The sequence below is a fragment of the Pipistrellus hanaki genome (assembly GCF_964339955.1).
Source record: "Pipistrellus hanaki genome assembly, chromosome: 19".
Taxonomy (NCBI): domain Eukaryota; kingdom Metazoa; phylum Chordata; class Mammalia; order Chiroptera; family Vespertilionidae; genus Pipistrellus; species Pipistrellus hanaki.
In genome coordinates, this window is record NC_140521.1 from 19273796 (window position 1) to 19291867 (window position 18072).

Genomic DNA, 18072 nt, shown 5'->3' on the forward strand with positions numbered 1-18072 from the left:
GGGAGCTCGACCCAGGGTCACACCTGCTAACTAATGCTCCTCGAGGAAAGAGCCTTTTTTTCTGGAGAAAAGTCAATCCGTTAGTCTGATCCAAGCTCTTTCCTGGGGACCCAGCTTGCTTCCTCCCCAAGCCTATTTCTCACCGGCCGGCCCCATGCCTGTGGCGCTCCAGCCAGGAGCAGTAAGTGTCACAGCATCTTCTCGGAGCCTGACCTGAGCATTCCAGGGGGAGCGGTGAGACTGATGGATCCGGTTCCAGGTGGAGTGCGGCGCCCAGGGCAACGGTTACAACCACGAAATCGCCGTTAATTACCAGGCACAACGGGATGTTCTAATGACGCCTCATTAGGTATGGACGACATGAAATAATTACAAAGTGACCTCTACGTCAAGGGGATATTAGCGAGCGAACCGTTTAACACCGAGAGAACACGGTAATGGGCTCAGACCGGGCCTCGCCAGGGCTTCGGCGCGCGGAGATGGCGAGGTGACGTCTCCTCTATAGAACGGCCTGCTTGTCGGAATGGCCAGCAGCAGGGACAGCTTGCAGTACGCAGCTCACGCTTGGGCAGTGCGTCCCTTCTACGAACTCTGCCTTTAAAAACTCCCATGGGCCAACTGCACTTGCTATGAAGGTCTTCACCGGCTGGTGGAGGCCAGCAGGAACGAAGCCCGGGCGCAGGACCACCCGGGCGGCAGGAGCATCCCCGGTCCTGGCATCCTTGGGCGGTGGCTTGGGGTTTAGCAGAATCCGAGCAAGGCCAATGGCTAACGGCTTTACGGCTCCTGAGGACCACGTCAGACTTGGCGGCATCCACTTTGCAGAGTGTTTAAATGCATTCCACACAATCTCCCCCACCTCAGAGTCAGCCGCTGTTGCCCAATGGGTACCGCCGGCAGTGGATGCGAAAGCAGAATTCCTAGTTGGAATAAAACCGACACGCACTGATGGTTGGATAAAGACCCACCGATTCCCCAGCGGAGCATGCACCACCTAACGGATGCTTGTGGAAACGCCGCCCAGTGCTGACTTTCCAGGGTCGCAGGGGTCCCGGGGCTGACACAGGAGCAGGAAGCGTGCTGGATTCCCTTAGCGACACACCGAGTTCTCTGATGCTTCTGGCACCGTGGAGAGGTGCCGGTGAGGCAGAGACAATTTCCTCTTTGATTTGAATGGGGCCTCCCTCCTCTCAGCCTCCTCGCCGGCACAGCGGAGGCCAGCAGGGACAGCGCCTTGTGGCTGGCAAAGCTTTTCCCAGGGCCCCATCTTCATCCCCGTGTGGGGACCAAACTGAAGCTGAGTGGTCTCAACAGCTTTAGCTCTAGACTCAGGCAACCTCAGATTCGGAGCAATGTTCATTTCTAAGCAGATGGGGGGAGGCCAACAGCAGCGCCTTCGCTCATCCTGATTCTGACGGTAAGCGCTCCCAGGTCCTGGGCCGCTGGAGCACGCGCTCTCCCTCCTCGGTGGGCTCTCCTGCCCGGTGGTGTGGCCCACAGCACAGGGCCTCACCAGCCGGTGGCCCTGGAACAGGAAGGGGAGCTGTGTCTGCTATCTCTAAGGAAAAGCAAGAAGAAACTGGCTGGGGCTGCCGAGAGAACGGTCGAATTATGGACTTGTAGTTTGTTCTAGGATTGACCACAGCCTAGAGTTAGAACACTGTTAAACACGACCCACTCCCAACAGCTGAAGAACTAACCACCGGGGCTCCTATACAGTGGTGTGTGTGTGTGTGTGTATGAGTGTGTGTGTGTGTGTGTGTGTGTATGTATGAGTGTGTGTGTGTGTGTATGAGTGTGTGTGTATGTGTGTGTGTGTGTGTGTGTATGAGTGTATGTGTGTGTGTGTATATGAGTGTGTGAGTGTGTGTGTATGTGTATGAGTGTGTATGTGTGAGTTTGTGTGTGTATGAGTGTGTGTGTGCACACTGAAACTTCCAAGCGTGAACTTGCCCTTGGAGAATGAGAACACAGTCTGGGAACAGCGCTGGGGGGGACGGGGGAGTAATGGGAGCGGTACACATCTACATCCGGGCTCCTCGCGAGGACTGTCCGGTCCGTAACAGACACCTTCTGGGGAGGTATTAATCGTCCTTATTTCAAAGGCAGGATGGGAGGGGGGGGGAAAAAGCCACTCAAAGTCTCAGTAATTCAATAATTTATTCCTCTAAAAAAGTGTGTAAAAGTATATAGCTCTCATTCACAAGGTATATATGAATGACATTTAAAATGGAGGCCTTTTAGTATTGTTTCTTTTATCAAAGTCTTTTAGTGTACTGTACCAGCGCTATACTGCAGGGTTTTTTCAATGAACTTCACATATTTTTGTATTCTTTCAAATTGTTTGCTATATATAAAAGAAGCTCACTGCAAAATGCTTGAAGGAAAAGAGAAAAAAAAAATTCAGAACTTCCCAGAAATGTACAGCTTTTACATTTAAAAAAGGCTCTGAGATATACATACAGGCATGCTGGACACCCCCCTCCCGCCCGAGTCCCCTTTTTAGTTCAAACCATAGTAAGAGTTCTGATTTCTGCAGGATTGCCAAAATTAAAAATTAAAAAAAAATAAAATAACTTCTCACTCTGTAGCAAATCCAGGGCTTGTACATTTCAGATTAATTCAGTAAAAAACTCACAAGTAAAATAATGCATATTTAAGGGAAATATTATACAGACTTTCACACAGAAGTACATAATAAGATTTTTTAAAATCTATTGCCATTCATTTATTTTTGCACAAAAACGTATAAATATGTCACCAGCTTTTCTTAACTTAAAAAACTTAAATAAAAGACACCAGATGAAATCTACCCTTTGCTGCCTTTTTTTTTTTTTTTTTTTTTAATTTTTGTAGGGTTTTTTGGTTTTTTTTCTTTTTCTTTTATTTTTGCTTAGAATTGGGTTTCTAGGGAAGAAAAGCCCCTGCATTAAAAACAGCCCATTTAAAAAAAAAAAATTCAAAGTTCTGATGAATTCTGGAAAAAAAAGCAACCCCAAAGTGGTAAAAGATTACAAATAACTACTTTACAATTTGTCTTCTCACCAAGATAATTTTATACAAGTTTACAATCTTCATCATCTTATGCTCTTCAAAAGGCCTTGAGAATTTTTCCTTTCTGATTAAGAAAAAATAGCACTGCAATATTTTTAAAGTCAATTTTACACTGTACACATTAGATACAAATGGTTTTGATATATCAGATTTTTTTAAACCTATACATTGCGAAAGTCAACCCCCCCTCAATTGGTGGAACAGAGAACAAAATTATCCATTTACAAGTTATTTCTCTGCTTTCACATTCCCACCACACTTTTTTTTTTAATATAATGTTTTAAACGTTAGATTATTTCAAGAAAAATACTTTTACAAAATCCTATTGTTATTACATTTTCCTTTCTGTCAACAACCAGGACATGGCAGTCTCTTGGAAGAACGTCCGTAGTTTGCAGGTTCTCTGCACAGACGGCTAGCGCCCCAGGCCTGGTGAACGCGGCTCGCCGCGGGCCAGCCCCCACTCCGCCTGACAACACGCCCAGCGAGGGCTGGACGGAATCTTAAGAGACAACCCTCTCGGGCCTGGAATGAGGAGTCATAAAACTCTTCCATTAGCCACTAATGCTTTAAAAAGGCATTTTTTTAAAAAAGTCCCACCACGAAGGCTCAACTTCAAGTACTAATTTAATGGTTAAGATGTAATATTTCTTTGAAATAATATTACTATGGTCCAGAAAAGATTCACCATATTTGTAACTGATTTTATGAGCAAACACTTTCCATTGCAGTATGTACATGAGTCCCCTTTGACCTAATGAGAGGAGAGACCTGGCTTTCAATAAGAATTCACTAGAAAATATATCCCCCTGGCGACTATATAAAACTAAGGGAGGGGCGTGCTCCATGGCTCTAGGTTGGGCTTGACTGCCTTCGGTATAAAGTGTTACCCTTCACGGAACGCTGGCCACTTTCACAAGGAACAGGCAGAATGCTCACCCAATTTGTTCTTAGCAAAGCCTGCTGCTGGGTGGCTGGAAAGCTATTCCTTTTTATGCACATCTCCCCAATTTGTTTCCACTCCTGCTCTGGTTCTTAGGACAGAGGTATGCAGTCAAAGAATCCTATGGTGGGTCTGAGTTGGGTTTCAGCTACTGTACCTGGTGCTCGCAAATTAAAAAAAAAAAAAAAAAAAAAAAAAAAAAAAAAAAAATTAAAAGTCACAAAAACCCTATGACCAAACAATTTAAAATAAATAAACAGAATGAAGATGTCTCCAGACGTCTGCATCTACGCACAGGTGTGGAGTGAGCCACAGCACTCGCCCTCACGACGGGCGCACCAGGGAGAGAAGCCCACGGTGAGATCATGAACTTGAGCTGGTTCTCATTTGGAAGAAGTCCTAGAATATGGAGTTCAGGTAACCCACAGGCCAAACACCAACAACCAGAGGATTTCATCCAAAGGGCTGACCTACCCTTAGTTTAGACAGAGACTGAAACACAGGCTCTTGTGTGCAAAAGGATACCGTCTCTTCTGTTTCCTCCTAAAACCGCCGCCAGCCGGGACTTCCCGGGAGCCAGGGGTCCGGCGCCCACGCCACAGCCCGGCTGGCGTCCTGCCGTGGACGTTTCCAGTCCGTGAGGAAGGGTCCGTGAGTCACTCTGAGAGGAGCTCTGCGGGGGCAGCCTGTGCCTGCGGAGTCACAGTGCAGCCTGTGCGTGGTCTCGGAAGTGGGCGGGCACCTGCAGAGGGCAGCAGCTCCGGGACCGAGGCTGCAGGAGAAGGAACCGAGCCGAGGACAAGTGCTATTCCGTTAGAGTATATTCATGATGGCATTGTACAACTGAGTGAGCACCACAAAGTGGACGGGAAGGCAGGAGGTGCGGTCCTGGGTGGCCGGATTGCACGTGAGCCAGGACAGAGCGTTGTACTGCTCCAGAACAAACCTGCGGAGAGAAGACTCGGGTCAGGGTGCGAGGGGACAGGAGGCGAGGGGATCGCACATGCTAGCATCCCCCCTGAACTGCCCAGGCCCTACTGTGTTCCTGCCTTTTACGGGCCCTCTTCCTTCTCGACCTGCCAGTCTCAGGGGCAGCCACTGGCCACCCGGGAACTCACATACGCTGTAAGCATAAAAGGGCCCTGCTTTGTAAAGACTTGGCATTTAAAAAGCATGTAAAATAGCTCCTGAATATCTTTATACTAATTAAAAAATGCAGAGAGCTGAAATATTTTATGTTAATCCTAATATATTTTTTATATAATTGATGAATTTGCCACTAAAGGTAACCTTACTCATTTTTTAAAATTATTTAATGTGGCTACTAGAAAAGTTTTCATTAGATATGTGGCCCACGAGGTGAGGGAAGCCTAAATCATCATGAGCCAGATCTTGCTGAACTGTAATTCCCAAATCATTTAAGAATCCAAAAACATTAGAAAAAGCTTGTATATTTTCTCAACATACATGAAGAATGCTTATGGCCTCTTAAAATGCAAGAAACTTTGTACACGCTTCTGAGAGGCATTCCCAACTATGGAATTTATGTTATAATTAACTGCACTTATAAAATTGATATGAGAGGCTAAAGATGTTTGCTTTAAGTTCCAGACTGCCTTCTAACTACCCACCCTTCACTCTGACCTCTCTGTCACCATGAAACACCTCCGCTGAGCAGGCACCAGTGCCAGCGGCACCTGCAGCCACTGTCCCACTTAACAAGCCACGGCCCTGTCTGCCCTGCGGCCTGGCTCAGGCTGGCGCCGTGCGCCACTGCACAAGGCGGCATCTCTTCCCCAAACCCCGCACCTCAGTGAAAGCCCTGGGAAAACCAAGAGCAAAGGAAATAACTTCAAAGGTGCCGGTATTGCCTGGGGCTGCACCCACCTCAGAACATCAGATGTGGTTTTGGAGTCGAGAGGATGTGGAACCCACTGGGAGTTGCGGGTGGGAAGAAGTTCGTCCGTCTGTGCTACAGAGATGTGGTGATGCAGTGACGCCTGCGGAGGAACAGAGACAGTGACCTTCCTGGGCTAGCTGGCCCTGGGCAGAGAGAGGGCCCGCCCAGGCCCGCCAGAAGGAAGTGCTCTTAAATCAGGGCATCTATGAGCCTGTGAGTTTTCAGCTGCTGAATAACCCCAAGGTGAGCCCACATACCTCCATAACCTAACGTTGAAAATAAAAGCCGGCATTGTCAATGACTACATCATGTGTCCCCCGAGGTCTTACTCTACTGCCCCACTTGAATTTAAGTGGTCACTGGATTCAGTAGGTGCCAGCATGCTCCATCCACTATAAAGTTCCCCCATTCATTTTTAACTTAATGGTTTTAACACAGTTTTATTTATTAAACAGCTAAGAAATATAATATATAAAGGAGAGGCAACAAAGTTGCTGGAACCTTTCTCTTTATTTTTCAATTTTTAGGTTAATGAATTGCTGCTCTGGCAGCTTCAATAGGTGACTGGCAACTGTTTTGCTTTCCAGCACCATTATGAGCCCATGGACTTATTTCATCTGTGCCGCCATCATTCTTTCTGATGACCAAATGGTATCATCCCTGGGCAATGGAAACCCCCACCGGGTCCCTTTGATAGGACTCTAATGATCTTGGGCGGGTTCCTTGCTTTGAAGGATGACAAGGTGTCTCAGATCTGGAATCAGTCACCTCTTCAAAGTATTCTAGTTCTTTTGAATGACAAGTGGTATTCAGGAACTATGGTCACGGCAACAGAGGTGTTTATTGCTACGAAGTTGTCATTGCTCCTAAGACTTCCAGAAGACAGAGTTGAAATATGTATTTACATTTTTAGAGAGGAAACAATAAATGTAGGGTCATACTGACAATTCTAATTCAAAAATAAAGATTACATGAATTTTCATATAACTTCTTTGATTTCATAATAATATGTTAAAGTCATTAGGGAAAAAAATTCCTTCAATTATTTTTGGTTTTAACATTCCAGATGTGTGTGTGTGTGTGTGTGTGTGTGTGTGTGTGTGTGTGTGATACATTACTGCACAGTAATCTATACTCCACAGATAATTACATAAAAATACTTCTCAATTTGTTATGGACAACTAGTATTCCACTACTATAGTTTATTCAACCAGCCCCTACTGGTGGATATTTCAGCTGTTTCTAATCTTTTACATATGTCACTTTTTGTTTTTGCCAAAGTTTCTTTTGAATAGATTTCTAGAATTGGGACTGCAGCATCAAAAGAGAAATGTGTAGGTCATAGAATCTGGCTTCTCCCACAGCCCAGCAACAGAGTTCTGTTGTCAAACCTTGGGGTTTTTGCCAGCCTGTGGCTGAGAAATGGATTTCTTTCCAGTTTCCTTCATCCAAACTGGAAGTGGAATTTCTTTTGTATTTAACCTTTGATGAATGCAGACAGCCCGTGGCAGGGAGGAAGGACAGCTAGCTGTCATGTCCATGCAGCACAATGGGAACCGGGAGAAAGACACGATACAGACCCCGTGTCCATCCTAGAGGTACCCTATGGGCCCCACCGAGTCCCTCCTTGGGTTAATGTAATTCATTTCTTTGTGACATGGTTTTGGGTTCATCGCCTAAATCCTACTCTCCACTTATAACTGTAACTGAAATATCCTCAGAGTGCAAGTAGAATGTGAGAGAAACGGGGAACAGAATAAGATCATGGTGACAGAAATTTCTAACCAAAATTGAACTTCAGCAAAAGTTACTCATCCCCTCCCCTTCCCCCCAAACTTCAAACCTGATACCAAACCAACCTTCAGGAAGAGGGGACACTGGTTCTGGGCCTGGGGACACGATGACCAGAACCACTGGGGCAGGTTCTCCGCTTTGGCAGTTGACACGAAGTAGCCCAGGGCCAGCGGCTGCTGCTTCAGCTCCTCCGGAGCCTCTCGGGAGAGAAGGCGCTCGCCCTGGCTCTACAGAACAAGCCCCCGCAGGTCAGCACTTGTCACCATCACTCTTAGAATCAACTTAAAAAGCACACTGAGATATCATTGACATAACACTTAGATGAGCTTCAGGTGTATAATGTCATAATTCATATTTGGATATTTATATCTATTGCAAAGTGATCACACAGTAAGTGGTTGACATCCATCACCACACATAGTTACAAAACATTTTTCTTCTGATGAGAAGGCTTCAGATCTACTTTCTTAGCAACTTTCAAACATGTGACCCTATTAATTCCTAGTCACCATGTCCCGTGACTGATTTGTTTTATAACTGGAAGTTTGTACCTTTGACCACCTTCACCCCTTTTATCAGATCACCCTGCACACTGTGAGGAGCAATCCCCTTTCTGGCAGCATCGCACCCCAAAATGCCAGCTAACTGAGCAAGGCCAAAGGGGAGGCACTGTCTGCTGCACACAGGCATCTGAGGGAAAGTACTGCTTTGGCAGAAGGTACCAGCGAAACCAATGACATCAGTCAAGTGCGAATTTTTTTTCTTTGGTTTCTTGTCTGCAGAATGTTAACTGTTGCGTGGCATTACTAGGTATCAAACAAGAACTGCAGAGAGCAAATCTCTGACAGCTAAAGGTATCTACTCTCATGTGCCAGCAGCCAACCCCAAATACAGAGCGCACCTGGCCACGTGCTGTCCAGGACACTGCCCGGACACGCAGCCCTTCCCCACTGCCTGCAGGGCGGGACACCGCCGACCTGCCAGCGGGTGAGCCGCTCTGGAGAAGCCTGTGTGAATGTCAGCACACCTTTCCTGACAGTAAGAGACTCCCGTGCATTTCTGAAATTGGCATTTCCTCACCTTTGATTCTTTCAGCTAGCTTCAAGAGATGGAAATACTAGTATAGTTTTCATGTAAGCAATAATAAGTAATCTGTTTTCATGAGCCTTCTGTTTCAAAAGGGAAAAATTCCCAACTACTATACCAAGTTGTATTATATCTGAGATGGTTAAAGATAAAAACTTACTACAACCTTGAACAAATTCTTTCCCCTGTTGTAATGTCTTAACTGGGTATCGAAGAATTCTAATGGCTCAGAAAGAGGAAATGCTGAACACCTCTCAGGGGTCACTGGCTATAGGTGCTGTGGACTGGGAAAGGCCACCTGACCAGCTAGCTTCAAAGCAGTGCAGTTTACCTGTGGCTTTCAGCGAAAGGCTTTATTTAGGGTTGGGGGCTCCAACAGAGAGAGAAATACAGCACACCTGCTTCTTCTAAAACTAACAACACAATTCAATCACCAACACTAATATATAAACTGAATGACAACGATCAGTAGCGGAGGCAGTGGTATCATCTCCATTCACAGATAAGGTAATTAAGGCAGAGAAGGTAAAAGGAGCTTGCGCAGGGCCGCAGAGCTAGTCAGCCACAGAGCTGTCACTCAGAGCTACATTTATCCATCTTCAGGGCATGCATTCTTGGCTGATGATATGCTTGACTTGCCTCTAGAATTCACAGTAATCCTACATTTAAACTATGCAGTGTAAAATTGGTGTTCCTATCACGAAAATCTCCAGGAAACTAACTGTCATTAGCTGGGAAATGACTTTCTGGGGAAATAAAGACATTTAGATTCTCTCCTTCCAGGAGGAGTTGGGGGCAGGCAGCCATGGAGTGGACTTCCCTGGTTTCACTGCGCTGTGACTTAGGTTTCAAATCTTCTTTCTCTTGGTTAAACTCAGGGCTGGTGATAAAAGTCCCACCGGACAGAAACCTAAGTCCTCTCAGTACACCTTTGTGTCTAAATGAGTTGAGCAGGGTTGCTTACTATACTTGTCCAGTGTAATATATTAGACATAGCAGTTCTTCTGTGTCTTAACCCCTCAGTCTCTTAATACTTTAAGTAAAAGTACAATACAGTGATAAAGCGTGAGTTCTCAAGCATTTAAACAAAGCATGAGTAATGACCGAGCCTTTGACTCTACAATCCATATCCCTATGACATTTAAAGATGAAAGCACTTGTAAGCTCTGGATTTTTCCTTAACACTCTAGCATCACCCTGAGCACTTCTCCAAAGGCAGCCTCCTGCGGGCTGGCTGCAGAGATGGGACCACATGCCACGGCACTGACACAGGAGTCAGGCTCCTTTCAGAATGATTACCCATACACACTGTGCTCTTCCGTTAACATGGTTACTTTGCATTTAAATAAGCAGGACTATTGACCTAGTCTCTAAAAAAAAACCCTTTCTGGGCAAAAATTAAAAATAACTGAGAAGCAGCAAGTAACCAAAACTAACTTTTGTTAAGAAAACAGTGATTGCACATAATTCTTCCGGCATTAATAAGACTATTCTTCTGAAAACTATTTATCAGGAATAATATACTTCTTTCAAATTCCCGCTTTTAATTGAAATGGAACAACTACAGCATCACTTTCCCATTTATTTCTCTTGTACCAAGGACCCAGACCAGTGAGAAGGAAGGTGCCTGGAGTAAAAAGTTGGCTAGGCCTCTAGGCTATGTTCCACAGACTGAGATGGTTTTACACAGCCCGCTTCCCAGCATCCTTACCCGGCTGTGCTGGAAGTGAGACCCCACGCCGATTCCAGAAGGAGAGCCGGGGGAAGGGACAGGGGAGGAGTTGGGGGAGGAATGGAGGTTCCCAGTAATTAATATGCCAATGTCATTGTCCATATCATCTGGGAATGGTAGGTCAACAAACATGTCATCTAGAGGAAAGGGAGAAAAAAAAAAAAGCACAAAAATTTAGAAAATGATCCACATCCCCAATTAAACAATACACTCTTTTGGGGGAGCTATGATTATTACAGGCAGGTGTAAGATTTAATGTGTGTGTACTGAGTGCAAGGTGCTGCAAATTATTCTTTCACTTTGCACCCTCTCCGTGATATCCTAATGTGAGTATTAATTGAATGAAGAAATAAAGAACATAAAATAAAACTCCACATTCTATATAGACTCCAAAAGCACATAAAAAGGTGGCAAAACAACTAAAGAAGCAATTTAATTTTTAAACAAAGTAAACATTGACACCACCTAAGAAAACAACAGACTCCATCTATGCAGCCCATTAGCCTCTAAATCCTAAGGCTGAATGAATGCATGTTAATAGGTGTGAACTCACCCTGAAACTGGAGGCCTATTCCACAAGCAGATCAAAGCACACATTTTCATTAAGAAATCCTCTCCCATATTATAAAAGTGAGGTACTCTCACAGCAGAAAATTTGGAAAGAAAAGTACAAAGAGGATAACCACCGCCCGTAACCCAATCACCGTGAACACTGGTGCTATGATTCTTTTTCTCCTCTTTGTTATCACATTGTGCTCACACTACATATGGTATATAGGGTCCATATATAGTGTGGTGTCCTTTTACCTTCCCCCTTTAACAGGAGTAAATGCTGGTAGCTGTAAAAAAACTCTTTAAAAAAATGCAAATAGCTGCATAATATTGAGCATTTATAGTTATAAATAACCATTTCTTAATGAATGCCTTAATATATTGAATTAAAAAAAACCCTATTAAGAATAATCAAGTACAAAGTTGTTTTTGAACAAATCCTACTCACAGTGATTAGCTAAAGGCAGTTGCTATCATCACATGGCCTAGTCCTCCTACTTTCAATTCAGATCAAGAAATATTTATTGAAAGAGTAATACCCACATACAGTACGCTACCAAGCAGATACTACTTTTGGTCTTTCATGAAAAACAAGAGGAAGTGAATTCCTCAAAAGAGGAAAGTATTTATTTGGTATTGGTAACAGAGCAGACCAATTAAATCTCAAAAACCAAACGGATTCTCCAACCTTTATAAGCCCCTCTTCAAACTTCATGTGTTATCCCAACACAGACCCGCCTGCAGCAGCCCCCTGACTCCACACTCTGGCTCTGTCTCTTGTGGAAGAAGCCAAGTTCTAGGCAAACATGGTCCCCACTCACCATTGTTGGGGCTAAACCCATCTTCATTGGGATAGTTGGCTGGAGCCACTTGGATGGTTGAAGATGTCGGGAATACCAAGATGTGTGTACAAGAAGCATCTTGAGGGGTGTTAAGCTGAGATGACTGCATGTTTAATGCAGTGCTTCGGCCAAAAACAGAGCCCATTGTGACAGCATCTTAAAAAAAAAAAAGTATTAATTCCTTTTGTGCAGGAGTGAACAACTCCAGAAAGGACGTGTTTATGAGGACCTGAGCTGGAAAGGTAGGAGCCATGATGAACACACATTTAAAGTTGAGCCCAAGTGTTTAAATATCTTTAAGAAACTGACTCAGAGCATATAGCTACAATAACTAAAGCCTCATTTCATATTGGAAAGGTTAAGATAAAATTGGACTGAGTCTACCAAATATGTTTTAATTATTTATATAAGACGTATTTATAAAAATTAATCTCCCACGTCCCTTCGTCCTGTGGTTGCTCACAAATTGTAAAATACTATTCTCCTAAATGATACAATTCTGTAGAAATGGTACCATTTAACTAATAATTATTATAACTAACACTTATTAAATGTTTACTACATCCCAGATTCTGTGCTACATTATTCATTCATGTCACCTCATTCAATCATCATGGCCACCTCAAGGTAAGAACTATTATATTATCCCCATTTTGTGATGAGGACAGAGCACAAATGAAGTTTTGTAATCTGCTCAAGTGGTGCAGGCAACAATCCATCTAAGGTCTATCGAGCAGGCCCCTGCAGGCCACCAGTCTCACACCCAAAACTATTTACCTTTACAGGGAGTGAGAGGAAAGGGTCTCCCATTTATTGAAAAAAATACCTGGGTGGTAAAAACAGTTTTAAAAGTATAAAATTGCTTTGCCATAAAATTATAATAGCTTAATTGCTAATTTGTTAAAACAACAACAACAACACACAAAAAAACCTCAAAAACACTCTAGCCTGGCCGTTGTGGCTCAGTGGTCGATTGTCGACCTATGAACCAGGAGGTCACTGGTTCGATTTCCGGTCAGGGCACATGCCCAGGTTGTAGGCACCATCTCCAGTAGGGGGTGTGCAGGAGGCAGCCAATCAATCATTCTCAGCATTGATGTTTCTATCTCTCTCTCCATCTCCCTTCCTCTCTGAAATCAATAAAAATATATTTTTAAAAAACATACCAAAAACACTCTTTGGCCACAATGTTTTGGCTATCCACGTACTGGTACTTGCTGAGAATTTACTGTGGTCCAGGCACTAAACTAAATGTTTTACCCGTATGTGCCTCACCATTCATCCACAACTTTGTGAGAGAGACTGTGAGTATGCTCTCTCGAGGCTGCTTAGAGAGTCTGTCAAACACCTATCTCTAAAAGGATATTCAAATACGTATCATGCTGGTGTCCGTTAATCACTTTTGGAGGGTGAGCCTGACAACAAACTGGGGCAGGCAGTAGAAATCAGCCATGACTCTAAGGCCTCTCAGTCATAGCCAGAGTGCAGGCTCTCTCCAAGGTGTGGACAACAAAGGTAAGAAAATCACAAACTACATCCCTGGGAAGAGACCAAGTGGTTTCCATTTTTGAACCTTAAGTACAATTTCCTCTTATAAAATTTAACAATACAGATACATTCTGCACTTGTCTATGAACTAAAGTTTGAGGGACGAACTGATGTGATGCGTCATTAATTAAACTGACAAGAAGAGCTTTACCTGGCATCACTACAAAGGACCCCTGGGGCTCCATGGCAACCAGGCAGGCACTAAGGATAGAAGGAGAGTCTGTGGCAGAGATTCCACACATCCGGCACATGTCCTTGAGCCGTTTACTGATTGTCTGCAGTGAACATTCTCCAAGGAGGATACTCCAATCTAAAACCAAGTAGCACAGTTATTAGTATAAGCAGTCTTTAGGAATTCATGTTGCTGTGAGGTTTGAGTGTTTTACCAGTTTTTCCTGGTAAGTGAATTTCCAGGATTGGGCCTTCTGGGGAAGTGGCTTCCCACAGGTTCCTCTCCTTGCTACAAAGAACATGTTGCTTGACCTTTATGACACTTCATTAACAAAGAAACAAAGGCCCACTATTCTGCAGACTGCAGCTCCGACTGAAATGGCCTGTGAGCCTCCAGCACAGACCCAGGTCAGTTTACACCCTTCAGAAGCTCTCTGGTGAGGCCACCAGTCTGTTCTATCCCTCCTCCTCCTCCCCCTCCTCCTCCAGGTCTGGCTCTTTCACAGCCCCTAGCAGCACTGTCTTCACAGGTGAAGACCATTGGGACAACCAGTTTTGTTTGCCACTTGCTGTAGGCTGGCTGTTTCCATGAAAGGCGAAAGGCAAGCAGAAGCAGCAGCAGCAGCAGCAGGGGGAGCCTTTCTCAGAAAGCCCCAAAGCGCTAACAAACAATGGGTGTGAGGGAAGTGCTCCAAATGAAGCTGCAATAATTATGCAGATTAAAAGTTGGCACAAATTTTCTTTCTAATACTTGTGTATTGCCCCCAAACAAATGGCATGATGTCGTCTCAGAGAGCTGTTATGGGTTATGTTAACTCTGGGAAATAAAAAGTACGTGGTCACACGCCTGCCGCCATGTCACATGCCACTGATGACATGCCACTCCTGCAGGCTTCTCTAGCTCTACATGTTTTCAAACAAGCAGTTCTTTCCTGAAAGAGAAGGTGAAAGGAAAAGTTTTCCTATTTCATATTCCTAATAAACCTCAAACTGAAGTGGCTGAAAAAAAAGTGGCCAGGAACACAAAGCAGTATTTTTTAAAACCACAGAAAAATAAAGTAGATTAAGGTTTGTATTTAAAAATCAAGTAAGAAGAAAAGGTGGTATAAGGATTTCTATCACAAACACACTGGTGATAAAGAACGGAAGTTCACCAAGCTGGCTGACATCTACAGGCTCCAGCTGACTCTGCCCACAGAAACAATGCGTGCAGGCCTCTGGTCCCTGAAGGAAGGACCCGTAAGGCAGTGAACTGATTTCCTGTGTGCTGGGCTCTTCTCCGTGTCTTCATTCCTTGAAAACACATTTTCCCTCGGTCACACTTACACCCTTCCCTCTCAGAGGCAGGAGGAGTGTGCCTTCTAACAAATCACACAGGGCAGGCAATGGCCTAATAATTCCACAAAACACTAAGTGACTAGGCTACGTCTGGATCCCCTCTTCTTCTCTATTACATTCTAACTTTCCCCTAGGGTTAAGAGTAGCTCAAAACCTTTAAGAAATAAGATTGACTAAAAGGCAGACTAGAAGAGAAGATAGGAATTCTGACAGAAATAAAATGACGAACCCCCTAATGTAATAGGCCTCCAGGCTATTGATATCAGATTCATTATAAGTACGATAGTCTTTAAAAAATGAAAATGGTACTATCTTCTATTAGTCTGCAATGTAATTTATTACTAAAACAATGTATATACAATGGGTTCCTAAGAGAACTCATTTAATACATATTATATATTTGTATAATTGCTGTTATACCCTAATAACACACTCAGGCACTTGCTACAATGCAAGTTATATCTGTATCACTTATTTGCGAAATCCCTGAAATAAAATGTTTCATAAATAAATAACATGTGCACCCTAGTGCAAGTGTTAACAAACCATGGTCCCAATGCCAATTCCTGCTCAAGCTTTTGTAAATAAAGTTTTATTGGAACACAACCTTGCCGATTTACTAAGGTGTTGTCTATGGCTGCTCTGAAGTTACAATGGCAGAGTTGAGTAGTTGTAACAGTGACCAGCTAGCTTGTAAAATACAAAATATTTACTATCTGGCCCTTTCTAAAGAAAGTTTGCTTTTCTGCTCTAATAGACTTGCAAGCACAAAACCACCTGTTTTTTGCTTTTGTGCCAACCTTAGAAAGAAACCACTTCCATCTCTATGCATACATTGAACTTTTTATAAATGTGTCATTAATTAGTAAGGCTTTTAAATGAAATCTAGGCTTTTAAAACTGTACAAGTAGCTGCACTAGTTTAGTAAAAGAGCTGGGCTTAAGGCCTGGCAGACAGCTGCTAGTGATCAACTGTGTTATGTTAGTTACTTTCAGTACTTTGTGACTGTTATATTTGCAAGAAATAATAAGCAGTTGGTATCGTAATATATAAAAACCCTGGGTTGTTAACGACTGAGGCTCAACCAACCAGAAGTCAGTCTCGGTATCCCAGCACTGACTGCCGAGGGGGGTGCGAATCAGGGCCAGAGAGAGGCCTGAAGAGAGAAACAGGGACTGATCCATTGCTTCTGAAGCAGCTTTTGATCCACACTTGCCCCTCTCTTTGTCTCCCAGTCTGGTCAGCAGCCATGCCTCCATTTGGGGCTGCTGATTAGCCCCACCTTTCTGATCAGGCCCCATTGAGAGGCCCAGAGACACTGTCTGGCATAGGAACCGACCAATCATAACCAAATGTGGGTGAAGAATCAATGGTTGCCTAGAAGGCAGAGCTTTTAATGCTGACTAGAATAGAAACTGACCAATCAGAACCAAATCTGGGTGCTGTGGGGAGCCAATGGCTGCCTAAGAGGCAGAGCTTTTGATGCTGACTGGCATTGAAACTGACCAATCAGAACCAAATTGGCCAGCAAGGGAGGGCAGTTGGGGGCAAGATCAGGCAAGCAGGGGAGGGCAGTTGTGGGCAACCAAACTGGCAGGGGAGAGCCGTTAAGGGTGACCAGGCTGGCAGGCAGAGACAGTTAGGGGCGATTGAGCAGGCAGGCAGGTGATCAGTTAGGAGCCAGTGCTCCCACATATTGCGAGAGGGATCCCCAATTGGAGAGGGTGCAGGGTGGGCTGAGGGAACCCGCCCCGCTACATGCACCAATCTCCAGCATCGGTCATCTGGAGTGAGTGAGTGAGTGTGTGTGTGTGTGTGTGTGTATTCAACTTCTAGACTGAAGAATATCAGACAGTGGCTAGGTGAATAAAGACCATTCCAATTTACAACTACTAGTCCTTGTAAATCAGGATTATCTTGCTATTGTGCCACCAAAGCAAAATCTAGAAATACCAAACTTGTCACTGTCAACCATCAAAACAAAGAAAAAAAAACCTGAAGGCTGTTCTTATATATGATTTCTTCTATCATTAATAACCTCTGACATAAAATCTGTGTTAACACTGACTTGTACTTTTCTTTGAATCAATATAGAAGAAAAAAAACCCCACACACATTAGAAATTCTAATATACTGAGTATGCTTTTTATATTAAAACATTCTCTGTTTTACACAGTGTGGTTCACTAAGATTTCCTTTGATTGAGTACATGATTTTGTTACCAATGGAAAGTTTAAAAACCACTGGTTTCTTGTACACTTAAAAGAACATGAAAATATAATCTGCTTTATTCTTACTACCAATTGTACAATGTTCTCCCTCAGCTCAGCCCTTTTCCTTTGTTTCTTGTGCATATTGCCTTCAAGAACTTCTCACCTTTTAGCTCCCCGTGGCCAAGACGCCCGAGCCGCCCAATAACGACTCTCCAGGGTAGAGAGGTCATTTGGACAATACCTATGCACCATTCCCATAACTTCTGTAGTCCAATTTTACGTGCAGATACTTTACTCTTCCGTGATCTAAAAAAGAAAAAAATGGGGAAAAGGTGCCCAAATGAATCAAAGTTATCACTTGGACAAAACCAACAGGATTCCAAAGAACCCACCCAAACAGCACTCAATGCATTTAGAAAGAGAAATGAGAAAGATTTATATCTCAAAAAAGGCACAGCATCAATTTACATGCACCACAAACACCGAGGTCGCTCACCTGTTTGGTAAAGCAATATTTACAATGCAGGTTTCTAGCAACTCCCCATGGAGGTCAGTGCAGGAAGCCAAAAGCCAGCGCTGGTCGTGAGACAAACAATAGCCCACAAAGAGCACATTGTATTTCTGGCTCGCTTCACCAAGTATCTCTCCCAGCTCTGTCTGCTTGTCTTTGTTTGGGGCTTCTGTCTGCTTGTTTTTGATTGGGGCCAATATAAAAGGAGGGGAGTAAAGCTGGATGGGGCTGGGCCGCTGAAATAAAAATCAAAATCAATATCAACACAAAGCCACTCAACTTCACGTTTACAACACAATCCAGAGCAGCATTGAATGAAACCAAGAGGGAACAATGGTAACAGATTGCCCCCCACCAGTACCATATATATAAATAGCAATGATAACAC

At 43.9% G+C, this 18072-nt stretch overlaps 1 protein-coding gene across 2 annotated transcripts in view; it reads right to left on the minus strand.

Moving 5' to 3' along the window:
* Nucleotides 1–2141: 2141 nt before the first annotated feature.
* The window catches only part of MED13L (mediator complex subunit 13L), a 246117-nt gene continuing 230186 nt past the window's right edge, over nucleotides 2142–18072 (minus strand). For both annotated transcript variants that reach the window (XM_084868238.1, XM_084868237.1), the window contains exons 24-31: nucleotides 17670–17920; nucleotides 17337–17479; nucleotides 13603–13761; nucleotides 11883–12059; nucleotides 10489–10646; nucleotides 7757–7918; nucleotides 5885–5997; nucleotides 2142–4943 (exon numbers count right to left, since the gene is read on the minus strand). In XM_084868238.1, the coding sequence (XP_084724364.1) occupies nucleotides 4811–4943; nucleotides 5885–5997; nucleotides 7757–7918; nucleotides 10489–10646; nucleotides 11883–12059; nucleotides 13603–13761; nucleotides 17337–17479; nucleotides 17670–17920 (1296 nt within the window). In that variant the 3' untranslated portion in view covers nucleotides 2142–4810. The remainder of the gene's footprint in view (nucleotides 4944–5884; nucleotides 5998–7756; nucleotides 7919–10488; nucleotides 10647–11882; nucleotides 12060–13602; nucleotides 13762–17336; nucleotides 17480–17669; nucleotides 17921–18072) is intronic.